Source organism: Microchirus variegatus (assembly GCF_963457635.1).
Source record: "Microchirus variegatus genome assembly, chromosome: 23".
Lineage (NCBI taxonomy): Eukaryota > Metazoa > Chordata > Actinopteri > Pleuronectiformes > Soleidae > Microchirus > Microchirus variegatus.
Genome location: NC_139824.1, coordinates 15,008,772 through 15,028,343, shown reverse-complemented (window position 1 = coordinate 15,028,343; position 19,572 = coordinate 15,008,772). Strand labels below are relative to the sequence as shown.

General features: G+C 42.2%; 1 protein-coding gene across 1 annotated transcript in view; it reads right to left on the bottom strand.

Moving 5' to 3' along the window:
* Positions 1-348: 348 nt before the first annotated feature.
* Positions 349-19,572, bottom strand: part of ank2a (ankyrin 2a, neuronal) — a gene marked incomplete at its 5' end in the record, with an annotated part of 56,442 nt that continues 37,218 nt past the window's right edge. Inside the window, 7 exons of the mRNA XM_083909641.1 lie at positions 349-2,113; positions 3,017-3,108; positions 3,200-3,373; positions 3,453-3,617; positions 4,440-4,523; positions 4,953-5,042; positions 5,519-7,039. Of these exons, the coding sequence (XP_083765767.1) occupies positions 1,903-2,113; positions 3,017-3,108; positions 3,200-3,373; positions 3,453-3,617; positions 4,440-4,523; positions 4,953-5,042; positions 5,519-7,039 (2,337 nt within the window). The 3' untranslated portion in view covers positions 349-1,902. The remainder of the gene's footprint in view (positions 2,114-3,016; positions 3,109-3,199; positions 3,374-3,452; positions 3,618-4,439; positions 4,524-4,952; positions 5,043-5,518; positions 7,040-19,572) is intronic.

Below are 19,572 nucleotides of genomic sequence, written 5' to 3'. Positions count from 1 at the left end.
CTTTTGGAGGGTTCCACAAAGAACCCTTTTAAATCCCATCATTCAGGAAAGGGGTTTTAAAGGGTTCTCTGGATCAAAATGGGAACATAGGACCCTTTCTTACTGGAACCATTAGTGTTACCAAGAACCCTTGGAAAACAAATGGTTCCAGGTAGAACCTCAGCCCTTGTAGAAGAACTCTTATTTCTAAGAGTGTACTTCTCAGATTGTCAGATTTTTGAAGATTAATCACATGCAGAATGTTGTATGTTTTTAAATATGTCGTTTTTGTCGAGTGCAGCCTAACATTTTTTTTTTTTTTAATTCCATGATCATTGAAAACGCACACAGCACAGTACATTTGTAGACTTTTATTCTCTATCAGCCATAGACACTGCAGCCATTTTGTTTTTGTCTTTTTGAGTTTTGTAATACAGTAATACATGCCCTTATAGATATGTATATGCATTGTATAATTATGTATATAACTGTCGTCAGAACAGAGAAAAAAGGGATGCTGATCCTTCAAAGTAAAAGCATACCTGTCACAGTGAACTTCCACTAGTTTGCATTTTACACTTTTTTTTTTTCTTCTCTAAATCGCTAAAGTAAACAGTGAGAGAGTGAAAGAAATAACATTGCATTGTCGTACATACGCACAGTAGCGGAACTCAGAGCTGTGATTAACGATAATATTTAAGCTCTCAACCTGCGTCGACACGTGTACGCCCGGCGTTTTATTTTCTCACCTGATATATCCACATATCCAGTGCACAAGAAGCAACGTTTTCCCTCCTCTCCTAACATTCAAGGAGTGCAAATGCGATTTGTGTAAAATAAATAAATAAATACTGTTTTTTTTTTTTTCTTCACTCGTTCCACGCCACAGCTGTACCGATACCTGGTATGATACACTTCCTGTTTCAAAAGATGAGTGAAGAAATTCCAGATTAAATAAATGATCCTTTGCAGAATTCAGACATCTTCAAACATTCACACTTTAAATAAATTAAAGTATTTTGACCCGACACATGCACGGAGAAAACTAACGAGTACGCGCTCACTCGCTCACGCATTCATTCACCAGCCGTACGATTGAAAAATGAATTATTATCATCACGCGTAAAAACACAAGAGACAAAGAGACAGAAAAGGCAGAGGTGCAATCCATAAAACGACAAAGCAGTCAAAGCGAGGATCATAACGACCGGTGTTGATTAGTCATGCCTGCGCTACGTCACACGAGTGGTTATTATTAATTCCTAGGCTACAGATGTCAGTAATGTCTAGATTATAGATACTATATAATTCCAGAAAGACAGATTACACAGAGCCCACACAAAACACAGCAGCAGCAGCAGCAGCAGCAGCAGTTGATTCAGTCTGTGTGACATCACTGAGTGAAACAGTTTTGTTTTTAAAGTTACGAACATCTGAGAAACGGGTTATAAGAGGCAGTGCTGTCTTTCAGTTAAAGCACCTACCAAAAGTGTTTTTGCAGGTAAAGTGTTTCCTTACCGTCAAGAGAGTGTGAGCGTGAGTTAGTTCATGTGTTATTACACAGGTTTTTTCCCCCCTCTACCACAGCATAAGGACAAATAATTCATAATAATAATAATAATAATAATAATAAAAGACAGATTGGACGTGGAAAGTAAAAATCAACAACAAAACGTGTTTCTTTGGTCACAAAAAAAAAAAGGCGAAACAACATCAATATAATAATAATAATAATAAAAAAAAAATAATAATAATAATAATGCCAAGACGTCATCTTCCTGGACTTAAATAGGAAGACTGTGGTAGCTTCGTGGTGCACACTGGGATCGCAGTAGGTTAATGCATAGGATTAGGGGAGAGACTTTAGCATGGACAGAACCAGGAAGTTAGAGGGAGGGGAGGGAGGGAGTGTTAGACAATCCTCTACTCTTCATCATCCTCCTCCTCCTCCTCCTCCTCCTCCTCCCCGTCTTCGTGGTAATGATGAAAGAGCTGGTGGAGATGCTGCTGAAGATCACGCACGTCGGATCCTTTGCCGGGATTGTCCGCTTGCTCGAGGAGAACGCGTTCGCGCCGTCCAGCTCCCTTCACCGCCGTCCGCCGTCGGAGGGTGCGACCTTTACGCATGAGAGCCCTGGAAACGCAGACGGGGTTCAATAATAATCCTCGAAAAAAAAACGCTGTTCGGCTACATGTTTGTAAGACTGTTTATGTGAGAGATGCAAAACGCACACAATAAACTGTGTTAATCCAGCATACACTCAAACCACAAAAGTGGTTCTTCGGCTTGTCATAGGAGAACCCTTTTTGGCTCCAGGTAGAACCTTCTTCTAAAGGTTCCACCTGGAACCCTTTTGGAGGGTTCCACCAAGAACCCTTTTTAAAACCCTTTATTCTGGAAAAGGGTTTTTTAAAGGGTTCTCTGGATCAAAATGGTTCTTACTGGAACCATTAGTGTTACCAAGAACCCTTGAAAAACCCTTTCTTCGGGAAAAGGGTTTTTCAGAAGCAAATGGTTCCAGGTAGAACCTCAGCCCTTGTAGAAGAACCCTTTTGGAACCCTTATTTCTAAGAGTGTAGAGTCATCCGTTTGTGTTGAATTAAGTCACAACCACAGCACTTCTTCAAGACTTCAAGACAAAACCAAGGACTTCTTAGATGTTGGGTCACCATGAGCCATCAAAACTGGACGGGTGAACACTATTATGCTTTAATAATAGAGTTCAACTGCGAATCTAAACTTACATCATCGTTTTCATGCACCCATACCCTACTACTATTTATTTATAATGTATTTCTGTACACAAGTTTGTATATCTGTACTTTCTAAACCTTGCTGATGGCCCAGTACACGTGAATTGCGCCACACAGTATTGTTAGCAACGTGATCCTCTAGCTGTGACTTGTTCCTATAAGTAATAATATGATAATAATAATATTTTATTAGTGTATTAGTACTTTATTAAACCACAGCACGGCACAATCGTGTTAAGAACTTCACACGAACGCAACACAACCGGCTCCAGCGCTCACACACCTCCTGACCACTGTACCGTCTTCTCTGAGCGTCTCTCGCTCGACCACATGGGGGAGCTCTGTCCTGCTACAACCACTTATATAACTTAGTGCCTGGTGTCGTTAAACAGAGAAAACACTTCCTTTGACATGATGTAGTGATACAAAAGTTTGGGTTAACGGTGAAACGAGGCTGTTGACAAACCTGTTTGAAGTCGTCTTGGGCTGTGGGGAGGTCAGAGGACAGAGACGGATCGCCCTGCAGCGTCATCGTCCTTTCGCCTTCCATCACGACGGTCTTCTCCGTGAGGCTGACCTTACCGCCCTCGGCCGTCTCCGGCTTCGATGCTGAGAAACCTTCACATTCGGCAAATGTGACCTAGGTTCAGAAGGGAAAAGTAGACGTTGGCGTGTTTTCTGTCGTAAAGGAACTTGATAACAAACTCGTCGTAATATACCTCGGTATGGTCTCCTTCACTCTTCAGCACAGTCCGCTTCACGACCTTGGAGTAGCCATCTCCCTCCGCCACGCTGATGGAGTCCTGCGGAGCTCCTTCCACGGACACCTCTTCCCGCTGCACGCCGTCCACAGACACGCATTTGCGAACTATTTTACGGGTAACCTAAGGAGAAGCATGTGTTCAAAGTAAGTGTCAAGTAAAGACATGTAAGAAGATGTCTTCAATGCCTGGAAATGGAAGTAGACACAGTCTATGGCGTACAGACGACTGAAACACGTTTTGTTGAGGTTAGTATAGCTACCCAACTGGGGTTGTACCTATGTTCCCTGGGTCCTATGTTCCCCGTTTTTCCCAAAAAAGGTCCTATGTTCCCCACTTTGTGGAAGCCTGGGTGTGGAGCTCCAGGGTAAAGGGTTAGGGTTAGGGTCAGGGTAAGGGTTGGGGTTTGGGTTGGGGTTAGGGTAAGGGGTAAGGGTAAGAGTTAGGGTTAGGGTAAGGGTAAGGGTAAGGGTAAGGGTAAGGGTAAGGGTAAGGGTTGGGGTTGGGGTTGGGATTCAGGTTAGGGTAAGGGGTAAGGGTTAGGGTCCTATGTTCCCCGGGTCTTTTTGGGTGAAAGCTGGGGAACATAGGACCCTTTGGGTGAACAGCGGGGAACATAGGACCCTTTTTTAGAGAAAGGGTCCTTTGTTCCCCAGTCACAAACAAAGCGGGGAACATAGGACCCGGGGAACATAGATACGGTCCCACACAACTTGCTAACGTTAGCTTTATGAAAAAAATGGAAAAAGCTCCGTTTTGAAGGGCTAGTTAGCCCTTACTTAACCCTACCCTTCTACCACAACAAGACTCAGGATAACCTAGGCCTAAACATGAACGGGCAAAACAGTCGGGTCATCGTGCTGATAGGACCGTTGCTGTCTACGTCTGAATGAAATGCAAACAACACGACAATGAGACAAAAAAAATAGGTTTTTAAAACTTTACCGTTTTGACAACGAGGTGTCCATTTTCATCCCGATATTTTTCTTCCGTTACCGAGTGAGCGGGGAAGTCAGGCATCTCATCGGCCTTTAAGGGAATCAGGATAAACAATGATCAGGAACGCCATCTTGGATCCATGTAATGTTTGTTGTTGTTTCATAAAAAAACGACACCGGTGCACGTTAGAGAAACAAACAGAAGTGATTCAGTGAGAGAAAGGGGGAGGTTTGGGATACAGCGAACAAACTTGCATTCACGGGGGGAATAAGGTTCATGTCGTCAGATAAACCCACAAAGAGTTGTTCACTGCAGTGTCACGACGCCTTCGTGGGGTCCAGCCATCAAAGCAAATTAACAGTTCATCCATTCACTTGTTCTCCATTTACCCATTTTTTAAGGTTGTTAGTCAGTAAATACTTGGCAATGACGACCTTGCTTGGGTTAGAGTCGATCTCTGTTATCCACGCCCCTTCATGCTCATTTAGAACAAAACATCATTCACGTTAAATCAGATACCTGTATGACAACTCTCCTTCGCACTATTCTGGTGGTCAAAAATTCATCGTCTGAACTTTCTGACATAGATCCGAGCTCTGCGGTGATCTCCTGACCGGGCAACACAAATCCGTTACTGTCGAATAAATGATAATAACATACGGATGCTATGTTTTCAGCAAAGTAGGCGGCGTAAGCAGAGTGACATGGTGCACTTTCCGTTGACGATTGATTGAAGTGATTGGTGGTTTGCATTGGAAAGCACAACATGGCAGTCTGTAGCTTGGAAAAATATGTGTACAGCATACCATGCTTTGAGGTAATTGCAGAAAGAATATGCTTTTTTTTGCTGCTGAAAAAACGTGTAGCCAATGCTATTACAGTAAAGTGATACAGCTGGTTACAGGCAGCAAAGTTGCATGCTGAGTTAGGACTAGTTCAATCTGGAATCAAAGCAAAAATAAGGGTTATAGGGAGTTTTAGATCCAGTCCATGAGGGCAAGAGGGTTAGCAGTCGTGTCCTTCTGAAGCAAATATAGCCGGGGGAAAGCTTGCAGGTTAGAATAGTTTACCAAATATCATCTTACCCTTGCCAGAGAATTAGCACTTTCAACATTTGCCCCAGTTTTACAGATAGGGGGTAGTTGCGGAGCTTCGCACAAGGTAAATTCTTCATCGGACGCGTCTGAAGAGTGTGATTCTTCACTCTCTTTATGCTCATCATCAGGAGGCTCTTGGCCAAAAGGAGCATCTTCGTAATCTTCGCTTCCAGAGGACAACAGCACTCCTCGATTTACTGTTTCAAGAACTCTTGAGTGACTCACACGAGGCAGCGCGCCACTCGGCCAGGTTCTTAACTCGCGGTCGTCGGGCTCAGTCTCGGAGAAATCGGACGCCGCTTGTTCGCAGTCAAAGAACGGTTCTGGGTCTGAGGATTCACCACTTTGCACAACCTCTGCGTATCCTGGAGGGATGCAGTCTTCCTCATCAGTGGTTGGAACAGTCACATCTTTTATAGAAGTGGCCTCAGAGGCAAAACAGTCAAAGGTTTCTGGGGTTCTCTGTTCTGAACACTCTTCATACTGTCCGTCGTTTAGTGAAGACGGGTTTTGGATCAGTTCCTCAAAGCCACAAGGGAAATGATCGGCCTCAGCTGAGAGATCAGAAAAAGACGGAGAGGGAAACTCTTCCGTCTGAATCGTGTCGACAGAAGTTGCCACCCCAAAATGGGGAAGTTGATCTGGGATCGTCTGATTTAAAGTTTCTTCGGTCAAATTCATTGAGACATTTGATCCTGTAGCTGATTCCTGAGACTTGTTCTCGCACTGATTTGCGAGATTGTTCTCAGCCGTGTGAGAATGACACTCTGCAGCTATTTTGGGCAAAGGAAACATCTCACTCTGAGGTAAAGCCAAGCTCAGAGGTTGCACGGTTTCACAAAGTCTTTGGGGAAACTCTGGGACTGAAAGGGACTCATCACTCGATGATTCACTAAGAGGGAGCAATTCAGGCTCATCTTGAATTGTCTGGAAATGATACGTCTCTGTGACTCCGAGAGTTGTGTCATCAGACAGTGAAGGACACTGATCTTCAGGGGAAAGGTCTTCAAACGTTTCATTATATTCGGGGCTTTCGTCAGAAGATTCTAACAGAGGTGGATCAAGTGTCTCTGGGCTAAACTTCAGTTTCATCTCCTCCAGATCTGACAGTAGCTGGTCAAGATGAGGGGACCCAGACCCAGAAGTTGGAGTGGATTCTGGGGACATGATGATGTTACCCACTGGTATGTCCTTGTCCTTGTCCTTGGCAGTTTGACTAATTGAGTCTGGGTTTGATGAACTTGGTTCAGCTAAACCAGAATTTTCACATTGTTCAGGGAAAGACATCACATCCCATTTTTCCTGTTGGAAGCTACTTTGATGAGTTAGAGTGAGTTCAGACTGTGTTGTACTTTGGCCAAAGATAAATGGGATCGGCAATTCTAATTTTTGAATGGAAAATGTGTCTAACGAGGGGCTCTCGCTCGAAAAGACCTGACACTGTGCAGAATCAATATGTTTTGGTTTTGACGATTCAGAAAGATTTGTCTTGAAAGATGTTGTGGATACCTGCAAGAAATGATAAGGTGGAGTGGAGAAAAAAACAAACAAATATGATTTATGATTTTGTTTTTGTTTTTTCCAGATGAAAGCACAAATGAAGCATGCACATGTCATGAACAGACTGTTTTATATAGAGTAGCAGTGTCTTAAATGAGAATATTCACTTGTAACCCAACTACATCTAAGCCATTCATAGTAGAATCGACACACGTTTTAAATTCATTGTGTGAAGTGATGAATTGAGGTTGATATTTTTGGAAAAAATGCATATATTGCAATAGTTTATTGAGTGGATGACGTGATTAAAGTTGGGCACAAATGAACTCTTAGCATGACATGATGGTGGACATGCATGTTTCACACTCATTTAAAAACATGAGTTATATGAAGGGCTGCATTTCAGCAGTTTACAGTATTTGTCTCAGTCAAACACTTCTTCCAAAAACTCTTCATTGTCATTATATAGATATCTTTAAGGTGTTGGAATCACAATGAGGGTAAAAAAGATAATATTATGAAGATACAGTCACTCTAGTTTCCATTAGTTCTGCTTCACTGAAATATCATTCCTTTTACTCAAATGCATACATGCCAAAGCAAGACAGTAAAGCATTTGAATGTCATTAATGGAAGCTTTAGGCAAAGGTTCTAATCTACATCCACACGTATTACTGCCAAATGTATTACTTTTGGAAGCAACACTGCAATCAGTGCTGAGCAAGAGCTTTCAGGGTCTTACCAAATTTGCTCTTGTCCTCACTCATGGATTTTCTGGTCATTTTCTTGGAAATCATATGTTGGGTACGAATAATCTTTAGTTGTAATTCAGAGTCAGTCCATTTGAGTTCAGGCACGAGTGGTCTTCATTTCGCTGATTGTCTTTTTTGATAAAGTGTGTTCGGGGAAATCTTCCTCAAAGGCCAGACACAATGAAGAAGTCCAGAATTTGGCTTTACAGATGGAATGTGACTCAACTGAAGAATGATATGTGATCTGAACTGATGTAGTCTAGGTCCTCTGTTGTCAATGGAGGACAGCTAAAAAAAGAATGGTCACGAGGGAGCTATGAGCTATGGCTCCTGTCTCAGGTGTTGGTGGCATCAGACTTTCAGGATATAAATCCATTATAAAACATCATCTAAATCTACTACTGATTCAAATATTTGAGGGGAAGACAGTCTTAACTCGGACAACCGATATTGAAGGATTGACTAAACATGTATTGGCTTACTGGTGAAGGAAACTTGACAAAAACAATTTGAATCAGTAGAGTTACTCTCCACCTTCATTAGATCAGATGAAACTGATCTGTTTTTCAGACAAAAGCAAACAAAAACAAGGTTGATAATGACACATTTTCTGAGTCAGGAGAAAGGGGGCGTAAACTCATCAAATAAGGCAAATGATTCTGGTGAAAGTGGCCTATTTATATGTAAACAAGACAGTTGAACATGAAGGACTTTGGTAACCTAACAATGATATTTCAGGTGACTCAAGCATAAATTCTGAAATGAAAAGACTATCCCTCGAGGCTCAAATTAAGTATCAGCTATTACAGACTATGAGGGGAAATTAAACGAATGAATGAAGTGATGAAAGAAGCTGATGTGCTGAACATGTTTTGTATTCTAATGTGAAATGAGACAATGTAGATGCAATGGTAGTGTTAGATGTATGTAAGGCTTTTGTGGTGTGACTATTTTTCAATGACAAATTCCCTGGTCCTGATTTCACGACATGAAGACTTTCCCTTATACAAGGGATCAAACAAATGTGACATTAGGTGACTGTGAAATACTGGCTCGTGTGCCACTCTGTGCTCCATCGACATCGGCATTGAAAATGATGCCAAGGATTCAAGTGGAATATCTTTGGGTTGGGTGAGCTCTTCCTGTGACTTATGTAAAAAAGGAGAGTCTCCCGCAGTAGAAGGACACAACTGATCAAGTTCCATGTCTGACAAAACAGACTGTGGTGAGTCTGGTCTGGTCTGGTCAAACAGAGTTTCAAGACACAAACTACTACATTCCCAGTCTGAAGCTAATGATTCTGGTGTAAATGACCTCTGCCTTGATAGTTCCACATCACAACTGATATGAGGAGGATGGAACTGAGGGACAGGTGAGTCAGGAGAGAGGGGCCTATGTTCACTTTGAGATACCACTGACTCTGGAGATTGGGGTCTTAAGTCTGCCAGTGACTGATCTATGAAGGACTCAATGTAGTCCTTGTCTGATGACAGTGATGGAAGACAAAAAGGTCCAAAGTCAAATAATTTATCCACCAATACACCAGGTAGGTTTTCATGTGTGTAGCCTCTTACAACCTCTGCATATGTAAAAGGTCTTCCAATGGACAGTGGAAGAGATGTAGTCAAAGTTGTGTTTGAGCTAACAGTTTCATCTTGTAGAGTAAGGGAATCTGGTGAGTCTGGTCTGTTTTCATCAAATACATCCTCTTGTGAATATGTGGTATACTCAATATCAGATATTGTTGAAAGAGGTGACATTGGTGTACTTTTTGAGTATTCCAAGTAGTAGTTACAGTACTGATGGTTTATCTGGCTAAATGAAATATGAGGAGACCAACAATACTGTTCAACTGATGACACAGATTCAGGTGAGGATGCTCTAACATCTGATAACCAAGTCTGAAAGAGTGAAAAGTCCAAATCTGAAGACACAGACTCTGGTGACAGTGCTCTGCTGCTAAATAACTGATCAATTACCATGTCTGACAAAACAGACTGTGGTGAGTCTGGTCTGGTCTGGTCAAACAGAGTTTCCAGACACAAACTTCTGTCGTCCCAGTCTGAAGCTAATGATTCTGGTGTAAATGACCTCTGCCTTGATAGTTCCACATCATAACTGATATGAGGAGGATGGTACTGAGGGACAGGTGAGTCAGGAGAGAGGGGCCTATGTTCACTTTGAGATACCACTGACTCTGGAGATTGGGGTCTTAAGTCTGCCAGTGAATGATCTACGAAGGACTCAACGTAGTCCTTGTCTGATGACAGTGATGGAAGACAAAAAGGTCCAAAGTCAAATAATTTATCCACCAATACACCAGGTTGGTTTTCATGTGTGTAGCCCCGCACAACCTCTGCATATGTAAAAGGTCTTCCAGTGGACAGTGGAAGAGATGCAGTCAAAGTTGTTTTTGAGCTAACAGTTTCATCTTGTAGAGTAAGGGAATCTGGTGAGTTTGGTCTGTTTTCATCAAACAAATCCTCCAGATAATATGTGGAATACTCAACATCAGATATTGTTGAAAGAGGTGACATTGGTTTACTTTTTGAGTATTCCAAGTAATAGTTACAATGTTGATGGTTTATCTGGTTGAACCCAACGTGAGGAGACCAACAATACTGTTCAACTGATGCCACAGATTCAGGTGAGGATGCTCTAACATCTGATAACCAAGTCTGAAGGAGTGAAAAGTCCAAATCTGAAGACACAGACTCTGGTGACAATGCTCTGCTGCTAAATAGCTTATCAATTCCCATGTCTGACAAAACAGACTGTGGTGAGTCTGGTCTGGTCTGGTCAAACAGGATTTCCAGACACAAACTTCTGTCATCCCAGTCTGAAGCTAATGATTCTGGTGTAAATGACCTCTGCCTTGATAGTTCCACATCACAACTGATATGAGGAGGATGGAACTGAGGGACAGGTGAGTCAGGAGAGAGGGGCCTATGTTCACTTTGAGATACCACTGACTCTGGAGATTGTGGTCTTAAGTCTGCCAGTGAAAGATCTATGAAGGACTCAATGTAATCCTTGTCTGATGACAGTGATGGAAGACAAAAAGGTGTTAACTCAAATAATTTGTCCCCCTCATGTGTGTAGCCCCACACAACCTCTGCATAAGTAAAAGGTCTTCCAGTGGACAGTGGAAGAGATGTAGTCAAAGTTATGTTTGAGTTAACAGTTTCATCTTGTAAAGTCACAGAATCTGGTGAATCTGGTGAGTCTGGTCTGTTTTCATCAAACAAATCCTCTAGATAATTTGTGGAATACTCAACATCAGATATTGCTGAAAGAGGTGACATTGGTGTACATTCTGAGTATTCCAAGTAATAGTTACAATGTTGATGGTTTATCTGGCTAAATGAAATAAGAGGAGACCAATAATACTGTTCAACTGATGACACAGATTCAGGTGAGGATGCCCTAACATCTGATAACCAAGTCTGAAGGAGTGAAAAGTCCAAATCTGAAGACACAGACTCTGGTGACAATGCTCTGCTGCTAAATAACTTATCAATTTCCATATCTGACAAAACAGACTGTGGTGAGTCTGGTCTGGTCTGGTCAAACAGGGTTTCCAGAAACAAACTTCTGTCGTCCCAGTCTGAAGCTAATGATTCTGGAGTAAATGACCTCTGCCTTGATAGTTCCACATCACAACTGATATGAGGAGGATGGAACTGAGGGACAGGTGAGTCAGGAGAGAGGGGCCTATGTTCACTTTGAGATACCACTGACTCTGGAGATTGTGGTCTTAAGTGTGCCAGTGAATGATCGATGAAGGACTCAATGTAGTCCTGGTCTGATGACAGTGATGGAAGACAAACAGGTCCAAAGTCAAATAACTTATTCACCAAGACACCAGGTTGGTTTTCATGTGTGTAGCCCCGCACAACCTCTGCATATGTAAGAGGTCTTCCAGTGGACAGTGGATGAGATGCCGTCAAAGTTCTTTTTGAGCTAACAGTTTCATCTTGTAAAGTCACAGAATCTGGTGAATCTGGTCTGTTTTCATCAAACAAATCCTCTAAATAATATGTTGAATACTCAACATCAGATATTGTTGAAAGAGGTGACATTGTTGTACTTTTTGAGTATTCCAAGTAATAGTTACAATGTTGATGGTTTATCTGGTTGAACCCAACGTGAGGAGACCAACAATACTGTTCAACTGATGCCACAGATTCAGGTGAGGATGCTCTAACATCTGATAACCAAGTCTGAAGGAGTGAAAAGTCCAAATCTGAAGACACAGACTCTGGTGACAATGCTCTGCTGCTAAATAACTTATCAATTCCCATGTCCGACAAAACAGACTGTGGTGAGTCTGGTCTGGTCTGGTCAAACAGGGTTTCCAGACACAAACTTCTGTCGTCCCAGTCTGAAGCTAATGATTCTGGTGTAAATGACCTCTGCCTTGATAGTTCCACATCACAACTGATATGAGGAGGATGGAACTGAGGGACAGGTGAGTCAGGAGAGAGGGGCCTATGTTCACTTTGAGATACCACTGACTCTGGAGATTGTGGTCTTAAGTCTGCCAGTGAATGATCTATGAAGGACTCAATGTAGTCCTGGTCTGATGACAGTGATGGAAGACAAACAGGTACAAAGTCAAATAACTTATTCACCAAGACACCAGGTTGGTTTTCATGTGTGTAGCCCCGCACAACCTCTGCATATGTAAAAGGTCTTCCAGTGGACAGTGGACGAGATGCCGTCAAAGTTGTTTTTGAGCTAACAGTTTCATCTTGTAAAGTCACAGAATCTGGTGAGTCTGGTCTGTTTTCATCAAACAAATCCTCTAAATAATATGTTGAATACTCAACATCAGATATTGTAGAAAGAGGTGACATTGGTGTACTTTTTGAGTATTCCAAGTAATAGTTACAATGTTGATGGTTTATCTGGTTGAACCCAACTTGAGGAGACCAACAATTCTGTTCAACTGATGCCACAGATTCAGGTGAGGATGCCCTAACATCTGATAACCAAGTCTGAAGGAGTGAAAAGTCCAAATCTGAAGACACAGACTCTGGTGACAATGCTCTGCTGCTAAATAACTTATCAATTTCCATATCTGACAAAACAGACTGTGGTGAGTCTGGTCTGGTCTGGTCAAACAGGGTTTCCAGAAACAAACTTCTGTCGTCCCAGTCTGAAGCTAATGATTCTGGAGTAAATGACCTCTGCCTTGATAGTTCCACATCACAACTGATATGAGGAGGATGGAACTGAGGGACAGGTGAGTCAGGAGAGAGGGGCCTATGTTCACTTTGAGATACCACTGACTCTGGAGATTGTGATCTTAAGTCTGCCAGTGAATGATCTATGAAGGACTCAATGTAGTCCTGGTCTGATGACAGTGATGGAAGACAAACAGGTCCAAAATCAAATAACTTATTCACCAAGACACCAGGTTGGTTTTCATGTGTGTAGCCCCGCACAACCTCTGCATATGTAAAAGGTCTTCCAGTGGACAGTGGATGAGATGCCGTCAAAGTTCTTTTTGAGCTAACAGTTTCATCTTGTAAAGTCACAGAATCTGGTGAATCTGGTCTGTTTTCATCAAACAAATCCTCTAAATAATATGTTGAATACTCAACATCAGATATTGTTGAAAGAGGTGACATTGGTGTTCTTTTTGAGTATTCCAAGTAATAGTTACAATGTTGATGGTTTATCTGGTTGAACCCAACGTGAGGAGACCAACAATACTGTTCAACTGATGCCACAGATTCAGGTGAGGATGCTCTAACATCTGATAACCAAGTCTGAAAGAGTGAAAAGTCCAAATCTGAAGACACAGACTCTGGTGACAATGCTCTGCTGCTAAATAACTTATCAATTCCCATGTCCGACAAAACAGACTGTGGTGAGTCTGGTCTGGTCTGGTCAAACAGGGTTTCCAGACACAAACTTCTGTCGTCCCAGTCTGAAGCTAATGATTCTGGTGTAAATGACCTCTGCCTTGATAGTTCCACATCACAACTGATATGAGGAGGATGGAACTGAGGGACAGGTGAGTCAGGAGAGAGGGGCCTGTGTTCACTTTGAGATACCACTGACTCTGGAGATTGTGGTCTTAAGTCTGCCAGTGAATGATCTATGAATGACTCAATGTAGTCCTGGTCTGATGACAGTGATGGAAGGCTGATGTCATCAAATACACCAGGTTGGTTTTCATGTGTGTAGCCCCGCACAACCTCTGCATATGTAAAATGTCTTCCAATGGACAGTGGAAGAGATGCAGTCAAAGTTGTGTTTGAGTTAACAGTTTCATCTTGTAGAGTAAGGGAATCTGGTGAGTCTGGTCTGTTTTCATCCAACAAATGTTCTAGTGAATATGTGGAATACTCAACATCAGATATTGTTGAAAGAGGTGACATTGGTGTACTTTTTGAGTATTCCAAGTAATAGTTACAATGCTGATGGTTTATCTGGCTAATTGAAACATGAGGAGACCAACAATACTGTTCAACTGATGCCACAGATTCAGGTGAGAATGCTCTAACATCTGATAACCAAGTCTGAAAGAGTGAAAAGTCCAAATCTGAAGACACAGACTCTGGTGACAATGCTCTGCTGCTAAATAACTTATCAATTTCCATGTCTGACAAAACAGACTGTGGAGAGTCTGGTCTGGTCTGGTCAAACAGGGTTTCCAGACACAAACTACTACATTCCCAGTCTGAAGCTAATGATTCTGGAGTAAATGACCTCTGCCTTGATAGTTCCACATCACAACTGATATGAGGAGGATGGAACTGAGGGACAGGTGAGTCAGGAGAGAGGGGCCTATGTTCACTTTGAGATACCACTGACTCTGGAGATTGTGGTCTTAAGTCTGCCAGTGAATGATCTATGAAGGACTCAATGTAGTCCTGGTCTGATGACAGTGATGGAAGACAAAAAGGTCCAAAGTCAAATAATTTATCCACCAAGACACCAGGTTGGTTTTCATGTGTGTAGCCCCGCACAACCTCTGCATATGTAAAAGGTCTTCCAATGGACAGTGGAAGAGATGCAGTCAAAGTTGTGTTTGAGTTAACAGTTTCATCTTGTAGAGTAAGGGAATCTGGTGAGTCTGGTCTGTTTTCATCAAACAAATCCTCTGGATAACATGTGAAATACTCATCAGATATTGTTGAAAGAGGTGACATTGGTGTACTTTTTAAATATTCCAAGTAATAGTTACAATACTGATGGTTTATCTGGTTGACCCTAATGTCAGGAGACCAACAGTACTGTTCAACGGATGCCACAGATTCAGGTGAGGATGCTCTAACATCTGATAACCAAGTCTGAAGGAGTGAAAAGTCCAAATCTGAAGACACAGACTCTGGTGACAATGCTCTGCTGCTAAATAACTTATCAATTCCCATGTCCGACAAAACAGACTGTGGTGAGTCTGGTCTGGTCTGGTCAAACAGGGTTTCCAGACACAAACTTCTGTCGTCCCAGTCTGAAGCTAATGATTCTGGTGTAAATGACCTCTGCCTTGATAGTTCCACATCACAGCTGATATGAGGAGGATGGAACTGAGGGACAGGTGAGTCAGGAGAGAGGGGCCTATGTTCACTTTGAGATACCACTGACTCTGGAGATTGTGGTCTTAAGTGTGCCAGTGAATGATCGATGAAGGACTCAATGTAGTCCTTGTCTGATGACAGTGATGGAAGACTGATGTCCTCAAATACACCAGGTTGGTTTTCATGTGTGTAGCCCCGCACAACCTCTGCATATGTAAAAGGTCTTCCAGTGGACAGTGGAAGAGATGCAGTCAAAGTTGTTTTTGATTTAACAGTTTCATCTTGTAGAGTAAGGGAATCTGGTGAGTCTGGTCTGTTTTCATCAAACAAATCTAGTGAATATGTGGAATACTCAACATCAGATACTGTTGAAAGAGGTGACATTGGTGTACTTTTTGAGTATTCCAAGAAATAGTTACAATGCTGATGGTTTATCTGGCTAAATGAAATATGAGACCAACAATACTGTTCAACTGATGACAGAGATTCAGGTGAGAATGCTCTAACATCTGATAACCAAGTCTGAAAGAGTGAAAAGTCCAAATCTGAAGACACAGACTCTGGTGACAATGCCCTGCTGCTAAATAACTGATCAATTACCATGTCTGACAAAACAGACCAAGGTGAGTCTGGTCTGGTCTGGTTAAACAGGGTTTCCAGACACAAACTTCTGTCGTCCCAGTCTGAAACTAATGATTCTGGTGTAAATGACCTCTGCCTTGATAGTTCCACATCATAACTGATATGAGGAGGATGGTACTGAGCGACAGGTGAGTCAGGAGAGAGGGGCCTATGTTCACTTTGAGATACCACTGACTCTGGAGATTCTGGTCTTAAGTCTGCCAGTGAAAGATCGATGAAGGACTCAACGTAGCCCTGGTCTGAAGACAGTGATGGAAGACTGATGTCCTCAAATACACCAGGTTGGTTTTCATGTGTGTAGCCCCGCACAACCTCTGCATATGTAAAAGGTCTTCCAGTGGACAGTGGAAGAGATGCAGTCAAAGTTGTGTTTGAGTTAACAGTTTCATCTTGTAGAGTAAGGGAATCTGGTGAGTCTGCTCTGTTTTCATTGAACAAATGCTCTAGATAATATGTTGAATACTCAACATCAGATATTGTTGAAAGAGGTGACATTGGTGTACTTTTTGAGTATTCCAAGTAGTAGTTACAATACTGATGGTTTATCTGGCTAAATGAACTACGAGGAGACCAACAACACTGTTCAACTGATGCTACAGATTCAGGCGAGGATGCTCTAACATCTGATAACCAAGTATGAAGGAGTGAAAAGTCCAAATCTGAAGACACAGACTCTGGTGAAAATGCTCTGCTGCTAAATAACTTATCAATTCCCATGTCCGACAAAACAGACCGTGGTGAATCTGGTCTGGTCTGGTCAAACAGGGTTTCCAGACACAAACTACTACATTCCCAGTCTGAAGCTAATGATTCTGGTGTAAATGACCTCTGCCTTGATAGTTCCACATCACAACTGATATGAGGAGGATGGAACTGAGGGACAGGTGAGTCAGGAGAGAGGGGCCTATGTTCACTTTGAGATACCACTGACTCTGGAGATTGTGGTCTTAAGCCTGCCTGTGAATGGTCTATGAAGAACTCAATGTAGTCCTGGTCTGATGACAGCGATGGGCGACTGATGTCCTCAAATACACCAGGTTGGTTTTCATGTGTGTAGCCCCGCACAACCTCTGCATATGTAAAAGGTCTTCCAGTGGACAGTGGAAAAAATGCAGTCAAAGTTGTGTTTGAGTTAACAGTTTCATCTTGTAGAGTAAGGGAATCCGGTGAGTCTGGTCTGTTTTCATCAAACAAATCCTCGAGATAATATGTGGAATACTCAACATCAGATATTGCTGAATGAGGTGACATTGGTGTACCTTCTGAGTATTCCAAGTAATAGTTACAGTGTTGATGGTTTATCTGGCTAAATGAAATAAGAGGAGACCAACAATACTGTTCAACTGATGCCACAGATTCAGGTGAGGATGCTCTAACATCTGATAACCAAGTCGGAAAGAGTGAAAAGTCCAAATCTGAAGACACAGACTCTGGTGACAATGCTCTGCTGCTAAATAACTTATCAATTTCCATGTCTGACAAAACAGACTGTGGTGAGTCTGGTCTGGTCTGGTCAAACAGAGTTTCCAGACAAAAACTACTACAATCCCAGTCTGAAGCTAATGATTCTGGTGTAAATGACCCCTGCCTTGATAGTTCCACATCACAACTGATATGAGGAGGATGGAACTGAGGGACAGGTGAGTCAGGAGAGAGGGGCCGATGTTCACTTTGAGATACCACTGACTCTGGAGATTGTGGTCTTAAGTCTGCCAGTGAATGATCTATGAAGGACTCAATGTAGTCCTGGTCTGATGACAGTGATGGAAGACAAACAGGTCCAAAGTCAAATAACTTATTCACCAAGACACCAGGTTGGTTTTCATGTGTGTAGCCCCGTACAATCTCTGCATATGTAAAAGGTCTTCCAGTGGACAGTGGATGAGATGCCGTCAAAGTTGTTTTTGAGCTAACAGTTTCATCTTGTAAAGTCACAGAATCTGGTGAATCTGGTCTGTTTTCATCAAACAAATCCTCTAAATAATATGTTGAATACTCAACATCAGATATTGTTGAAAGAGGTGACATTGGTGTACTTTTTGAGTATTCCAAGTAATAGTTACATTGTTGATGGTTTATCTGGTTGAACCCAACGTGAGGAGACCAACAACACTGTTCAACTGATGACACAGATTCAGGTGAGGATGCTCTAACATCTGATAACCAAGTATGAAGGAGTGAAAAGTCCAAATCTGAAGACACAGACTCTGGTGACAATGCTCTGCTGCTAAATAACTTATCAATTCCCATGTCCGACAAAACAGACCGTGGTGAATCTGGTCTGGTCTGGTCAAACAGGGTTTCCAGACACAAACTACTACATTCCCAGTCTGAAGCTAATGATTCTGGTGTAAATGACCTCTGCCTTGATAGTTCCACATCACAACTGATATGAGGAGGATGGAACTGAGGGACAGGTGAGTCAGGAGAGAGGGGCCTATGTTCACTTTGAGATACCACTGACTCTGGAGATTGTGGTCTTAAGCCTGCCTGTGAATGATCTATGAAGGACTCAATGTAGTCCTGGTCTGATGACAGCGATGGGCGACTGATGTCCTCAAATACACCAGGTTGGTTTTCATGTGTGTAGCCCCGCACAACCTCTGCATATGTAAAAGGTCTTCCAGTGGACAGTGGAAAAGATGCAGTCAAAGTTGTTTTTGAGTTAACAGTTTCATCTTGTAGAGTAAGGGAATCCGGTGAGTCTGGTCTGTTTTCATCAAACAAATCCTCGAGATAATATGTGGGATACTCAACATCAGATATTGCTGAATGAGGTGACATTGGTGTACCTTCTGAGTATTCCAAGTAATAGTTACAGTGTTGATGGTTTATCTGGCTAAATGAAATAAGAGGAGACCAACAATACTGTTCAACTGATGCCACAGATTCAGGTGAGGATGCTCTAACATCTGATAACCAAGTCGGAAAGAGTGAAAAGTCCAAATCTGAAGACACAGACTCTGGTGACAATGCTCTGCTGCTAAATAACTTATCAATTTCCATGTCTGACAAAACAGACTGTGGTGAGTCTGGTCTGGTCTGGTCAAACAGAGTTTCCAGACAAAAACTACTACAATCCCAGTCTGAAGCTAATGATTCTGGTGTAAATGACCTCTGCCTTGATAGTTCCACATCACAACTGATATGATGAGGATGGAAATGAGGGACAGGTGAGTCAGGAGAGAGGGGCCTATGTTCACTTTGAGATACCACTGACTCTGGAGATTGTGGTCTTAAGTCTGCCAGTGAATGATCTATGAAGGACTCTATGTAGTCCTTGTCTGATGACAGTGATGGAAGACAAACAGGTCCAAAGTCAAATAACTTATTCACCAAGACACCAGGTTGGTTTTCATGTGTGTAGCCCCGTACAATCTCTGCATATGCAAAAGTTCTTCCAGTGGACAGTGGATGAGATGCCGTCAAAGTTGTTTTTGAGCTAACAGTTTCATCTTGTAAAGTCACAGAATCTGGTGAATCTGGTCTGTTTTCATCAAACAAATCCTCTAAATAATATGTTGAATACTCAACATCAGATATTGTTGAAAGAGGTGACATTGGTGTACTTTTTGAGTATTCCAAGTAATAGTTACAATACTGATGGTTTATC